This window comes from Triplophysa rosa, linkage group LG16, assembly GCF_024868665.1.
Source record: "Triplophysa rosa linkage group LG16, Trosa_1v2, whole genome shotgun sequence".
NCBI lineage: Eukaryota > Metazoa > Chordata > Actinopteri > Cypriniformes > Nemacheilidae > Triplophysa > Triplophysa rosa.
This window is the reverse complement of record NC_079905.1, coordinates 4622225-4628583: the sequence shown is the minus strand read 5'-3', so window position 1 is coordinate 4628583 and position 6359 is coordinate 4622225. Positions and strand designations below refer to the sequence as shown.

General features: G+C 38.5%; 1 protein-coding gene across 3 annotated transcripts; it reads right to left on the bottom strand.

The window, feature by feature from the left end:
- Nucleotides 1-838: 838 nt before the first annotated feature.
- On the bottom strand, nt 839-5671 carry rnf115b (ring finger protein 115b). 3 transcript variants are annotated; one of them, XM_057354096.1, is made up of 9 exons: nt 5540-5670; nt 4892-4950; nt 4693-4750; nt 4332-4564; nt 4063-4131; nt 3918-3990; nt 3587-3680; nt 1886-2001; nt 839-1780 (listed from the first exon to the last, which is right to left on the bottom strand). In XM_057354096.1, the coding sequence occupies exons 1-9, from the start codon at nt 5615-5617 to the stop codon at nt 1667-1669; spliced, it is 894 nt and encodes a 297-aa protein (XP_057210079.1). In that variant the 5' UTR covers nt 5618-5670; the 3' UTR covers nt 839-1666. The 3 variants fall into 3 exon arrangements, with proteins under 3 accessions (XP_057210079.1, XP_057210078.1, XP_057210080.1); XM_057354095.1 differs by having other exon boundaries at nt 3918-4131; nt 5540-5671; XM_057354097.1 differs by lacking the exon at nt 4063-4131.
- Nucleotides 5672-6359: the final 688 nt, after the last annotated feature.

Sequence of the window (6359 nt, the reverse complement as noted above, 5' to 3'; positions counted from 1 at the left end):
TACGCTCGTGGCAGTGTTTACCCACGATGACATATCGAGACTCCCGTGGGAATCGTAGCCGTGAGGCGGGTTGTGTATGGGCAGAGTCCAATCGTTAGGAGAGCAGCGACGACACCCGGGCCAACGCTGCTTTTTATTTGACCTTTTTCTCCGTTCACGCTAACTCCCATTCAACCATTGGCTCATGCGTGAAGGGGGCGGGACGGTATGATAAATAGTTGCACAATACATGCGGTTATTTCTGAGCGACTATTCTGCATCTGCTACTGGTGTCAGTGGCTCCATATAATGTCGAAGGACTATTATTATTGATTTCACGGAAAAAAAAACACGCATCCAAGAATGGGCTTTCCGCGACTCGTTTATATTTGGAATATCCTAATATCATAATAATAATGCCCCAAATGTAAGTTTTTGGAGGCCAAGCTTGTTGTACAATGAATGACTTGTTTTGAAACCATTTAGTTTTCTTAGCTTCAAACAATATTAAATTAAATGTTCAAAAACGACTGTTGGTCCAGACTTGCCTTAAAACGGTTTTTACTAAAGTATTTGTGATTTTACAAAGTGCAACACATATTTTATTTGTTATTATGTGCCTATTTGTTTTTGGTACTGACATGACATATCAATAGATTAAAAATAATAAAATGTGTTTTTTATCTTACTTGCCTCTATTATAATGTTGTCCTGTTGAATGAAAATTATTAAAAGATGCAGCAATAAACTAGCTAGTATACTTTAATTTATTTTGTGTTTTTAAAACATCATTAAAACAGTGATCTGTTTTAATGTCAAAAGTGCAAATAAGAGAGCAAGAATGACAGTCGGTTAAGTTGTCCCTTTTTGTTTTATTTATGTAAACATTTTACATTCTATAACGTTTAATACCACACAAATTATACAAAAGGCCTTTCATAAGTTCTGGGACTCAAAACCCTGAGCATGAAGACAAAAGCACCGACATCAACATCAAAATATAGTTCTAAAACATTTAAAAACAGTGTCAGCTTCATCACATGGTAATACATTCTTTTCTACAGATCATACGTTTCCCTTCATAAATATCATAAATAGCATTTTCCTTTCTATTCAACAAAATAGTGAAGACATTTCACAGTCTTCTATTAAATAGGCACTCTCCACGATCAAAGAAGTGTTGCATATGTTTCACAGTGTTTGAATAGGAGCAGGTGTATAGGTTCAAACTTTTCTATGATACCTTCAAAAGAGTGAAGACATGTGCGAGGCAGATGAAGAAGAAAAGTGAACCGTGTGCTCACATTTTTAAGATGCAGTAAAAGCTCTGAAAAAGCTATAGGGTAAACATGTCATAAAATATGCATATGCAACCTGAACTGTACCCTCTGAGATAACTCTGTATCATCTAACTCGGTGATGGTCAGCTCCAGTCCTGGGGGTCGACCTAAGAGTCTATGTTTACTTCAACCCAAAATGAATAAATAATCACATATTTGTTCAAGTCGGACCATAAACATTTGAGATATTTTACTTCACAAATTTGATTAACATACACTAACGCTGGTCAAACAGCTATTGATTCAGATATCGATGTCTGTCTCCAAATATTCAAATGTTTTTCAAAATATGGTGCTCATGACTGTTTGTGTTGCTTTCTGTCCTGGATTGATGAGAATAAACATCACTAAAGAGTGCTATGTTCCTCTATGGTCGGTGTTGAGGGGTTTGGCCTCGGAGGTGGCTGGAAACCACAGTCCTCACCATCCAGACTTTTCCGGCAGACGGGACAGGTGTCGTGCTGTTAACATGTAAAATGACAAATATTACATTAATGTATGTATACATTTTCAGAACCTAGAGTTAACTGCAGTGTGAAATTGATTTTATAGAACTCATGCTGTACCAGTTGTAGCCAAGGCACGATACAGTTGCTGTGATAGCAGTGCAGACAGGGCAACTGCCGGACAGATTCTCCTGTAGAATACTCTTCTCTACACACAGGGCATTCCAGCTGGCATGCTGAGAGACAGAGAAGGGGGAAAAATATGCACGGATGAACAACCGAGGAAAGTGGAGGGGTGTCATTTGTCACGTGCCGCCTACATAGGCTGTAAGAAATGGAAATCTCAATAACCAAATAGATGTATGACTCGGGGATCAATAATGTAGGATCTTGTAGGAGTATTTAAAATTTGATATGCATACTTTCCTAACAGCACTATAGGAACTATATAAACTATACAGCAGTGGTCACCAACCCTGCTCCTGGAGATCGACCGTCCTGCAGACTGCAGCTCCGACCCTGCTTCAGCACACCTGTCTGTAATTATCAAGCAAACCTGAACACCTTGATTAGATAATTCAAGTGTGTTTGATTGGGGTTAGAGCTGAAATCTTCAGAACGGTCGATCTCCAGGAGCAGGGTTGGTGACCGCTGCTATACAGTATATATATAATACATAACATTCCATTTACAATCTTTATTTTTGCCTGTACTTTCCTTCCCAGTATTTACTGCTTTGATACACTGTAATATTTTGAAAATGAATTGAATTCTGTCATCATTTCCTCACCCGCAGGTTGTTCCAAACCTGTTTTTGGGTGAACCATCCCTTTTGACATTTCAAACCTGTATGACTTTCTTTCTTCAGCAAAACACAAAAGCAGATATTTTGAAGAATGTTGGTAACCAAAAACCGTCGGCCCCCATTGACTTCTATTGTATGGGCACAAAACCAATGCAAGTCAATGGGGACCGACGGTTTTTGTTTACCAACATTCTTCAAAATATCTTCTTTTGTGTTTTGCTGAAGTGAGTCATACAGGTTTAAAATGACGTGTTGGTGAGAAAATTATGACAGAATTTTCATTTCTGGGTGAACTACTCGTTTAATGACTACTTCTTTAGTAAACCATTTTGAAATAGCATCATGTGGTGTTCCTATAATGGGAGTGAACTAAAATAGCCATTAAGCTCCAAAATGACTTATGACGTGTTACGATAGCTTTGACTTTGTGAGGAATAGACTTTTAAAATGTGCTGTATAAAAAATAAAATCTTAAAAACCTCTTGATATTTTGTGTTTCATAGGAGAAAGTCATATCAAATAAAAAGACAGAATTTTCATTTTTGGGTGAACTGTTCCTTTAAGGAATCATCCTTTAGGAACTGATCTCTTTTTGAATGTTTTTTACAAAAGCAACAATATTACTACTGCTCAGTAAACGATAAAACATTTCTAAGGACCAGAATATTATAGAAACCTGTGACTCTAAGGCACTCTATCTAAACGCTCTCCCATTAATTCTCGCAAACAAATGAAAATACAAATGTATCCTGATTGAGGCATAACTCAAACTGCTAAACAGAGGGGAAACTACGGATCATTGACCTGCCCTTGGCCAAACATAGACTGGTCTGTCAAAAAGCAGATGTTTAGATCATGTTTAGGCTGAATTATGGCTCATTCAGCCACAACAGTAACAAAAACATCATCGGAGGTGTCCAGAAGTATGCAAACAGCTTTTCTTTTTTCGTTTTGCTTTTCCGGCACTTAAAAGAGCCGTGGTGTGAGTGGTGACTCAGAGGATTATGGGAACTTACCAGCCTGCTCTGAGGAGATGCTAATGGTGGGAAGAGATGAGATCATCTCTTTCTCAGCAGGAGGGGGACCGCTACATTCAGTCTGACCGAGCAACTGGAAAAAGACAGCAAAGGTTGAGTATCAGGATACGTTTAATGCTTTTTTAATTTCAGCGGGAAAGAACTATAACGTGTTTGACTTGAAAGGTCACGCTCATGAACTGTGACAAATTTAAACGCCAGCGGGCAAAATGTGTTGATGACTAATGAGGCGAAGCGAAAGCGGTCCAGGACATGAGTCATTTCACAAGATGCTGCATTGGATGATGACATCAATGACAATGTTACTCACCTGTGTAATGACCACATCTAGGCCTCCTTGTCCCCAAGCGTAATCTTGAGGGTTAGAGTGTAACATGCTCGACCTGAGAGGTAGAGAGAATGAGAAATGCATGTCATGTACACTGAATACGGAGGTCACAGCAAGAAGAACATACCACGAAGATGTTTGGGAACCAGTAATGTCAGAATTGCTAAACAGACCGGCCAGGAACTGCTGGACAATCCTTAATAAAACAAATAAAAATACAGTGTCATACAGTATTAAACAGGAACATGGTTTTGCAGAAGTTAAAAGCATATTTCTTGGTGGGATATAAATATAGATTTTCATTAAATTAGCTTAATTAAGGTTTTCATCTGGTTCTCAGTCATAAACCTAATGCAGGACCAGGTGACAGCAACTGTTACAAGTGGCAAAACACACCCCTCCATAGCCTGTCCCTGATCCAGTCTTGGGTTTCGCTGGTGACTGCTTTGTTGAGGGAGGCGTGACGGCTCAGTGCAGTCTGTAGAAGACTCTGTGGAAACTACAGGTCCCACTGTCCCAGAGGCAGGATCACCAACTGCAGCCTCGACCCCAGAGCGGCTCCGGAGGACATCTGTGACCGTGGGGTCAGACAGGAGGGCTGAACGTTCCATGAAGAGCAGCTGCCACAGCTAATAGTGAAGAAAGAAACAAAAGGCTCTTAGTGACAGAAACACCAGACCAAGTAATTCTGCCTCAGTGGTGTCCACTATCTATTTCACTTATATTTTAAAGGAATAAACAAAAACAAATATTCTACCTCTGAAAACTGTGAGGTCATTTCATCACCTGCACCAGTACCATCAGCTCTCTGAAGACTGAAAAACATGTTTTACTCATTTAAAAAATGGATAACATTATAAATAAATACGAAATAAAAGAAATTATGCCCAAAGACACTGAATGAAAGTGCACACAAACGTAATCATTACAGTTATTGGGACACGTGCAAAACCAACCTGTTATTCTCCGAAAGCTCTTCAATGAAACCAGATTCACATCTGGGACACACATACTCCTGTTTCAAGTATGAATAAACACACATTGTTGTACATTAGATGTTTATCAATCATCGATTTTCACACTTTTATGTCAGCGAGCGTGGAATGAAATCCTATAGCTGTCAGTTCACCGGAAATGCCTGAGCTGGCTTATCGAAACCAGGAAGTAACCGTGCACAGTCAATTTATAGGTTTTCAGAAATAGTGAACTACTTAGATAAAACAAAATAAACAAAAACAATCGCGCTGCTATTTCTACTCTAAAGTAATGCATTTCTTTACTCATGTGTTTGTACTTTAACGAGCTTGCTTTCGGCTGCGTCTGTGCTATATTTGGCATCTGCGTAACTCCCAAACTAGGATACGGAATTCCACGCAAACCATGACGCTCATCACAAACTCCATGTAACATTTAGTGCGTAGTTTACACATAGAAATCTCATTCACGCGGTTTAACTTGCACGTAAAGCAAAAGGACGCGTTACAAACGAATAATAAAGGTTAGTGCCTGCGTATCAAAGTAAAATTAGGGAAGACTGCACGTTTGAGGCAATAATAATGTGAACAGTCCGAATGCATCTCAATCAAGTGTTGCATTGTACTTACCGGGAGTTTGGGATCGATTTCACATTTACAGCAATGACAGAAATACCGGTGTCGTGGAGCCGCGGCAGCCTCCGCCATCTTCACCGAAGAGCTTATTGAAGTGCGTGACGTTACGCTGCGTGGGTTGTCAAGGAGACGCGTCAGTCAGAGTAGGTCACTTTGAACTCCGTATGGTTATAAATAAGATGGATCCATTACTTTCGTTGAGATGCATCTAAATGACAAAACCTAATTTATTCGCTTTATTAGGGCTGCATTTTGTCCTGAACAGTGTTGGGTGTAACTAGTTACTAAGTAATTAGTTAATGTAATTTAATTACTTTTCCCTTGAAAAAGTAAAGTAAGGGATTACTCTTGGTTTTTCTGTAATTTAATTACAGTTACTTTGATGTAATTAAACTAAATACTTTGTGTAATATATGTGTGTGTAATAGTGGAATTGACATCAAAATTCAAAGTCTAACTTTAAAATCCCTGCTTTAATGTATAATTCTCACATTTGTAATACTTTGGTTAGTTAATAAGAGTACTTTATGTAGTTTAATATTATTTATTTGAATGAATTAAAAGAGCCGTTTCATGCCTATCCTTGAATCACTTAACTAATCAAGGTTGATATAGGATATAGAAAGTAATTAGTAATAAGTAATTAAATACTTTTTGGAGAGAGTAATTTGTACAGTAATCTAATTACACTATTGAATATGCAATTAGTAACTAGTAATTAATTACTTTTTCAGAGTAACTTACCCAACACTGGTCCTGAAACATCTGGATAGACCAGGGACCTATGTGAGGATCCTGTTTGTGGACTTCAGCT

What these genes read in the sequence shown, in the direction of transcription:
- rnf115b (XM_057354095.1), bottom strand. Translation starts at nt 5,617, where the DNA reads ATGGCGGAGGCTGCCGCGGCTCCACGACACCGGTATTTCTGTCATTGC. An exon ending in GAGCTTTCGGAGAATAACAG is followed by an intron (nt 4,751 to 4,891) that starts GTTGGTTTTGCA and finishes CATGTTTTTCAG; the next exon opens with TCTTCAGAGAGCTGATGGTA. An exon ending in CAGGGACAGGCTATGGAGGG is followed by an intron (nt 4,132 to 4,331) that starts GTGTGTTTTGCC and finishes TGTTTTATTAAG; the next exon opens with GATTGTCCAGCAGTTCCTGG.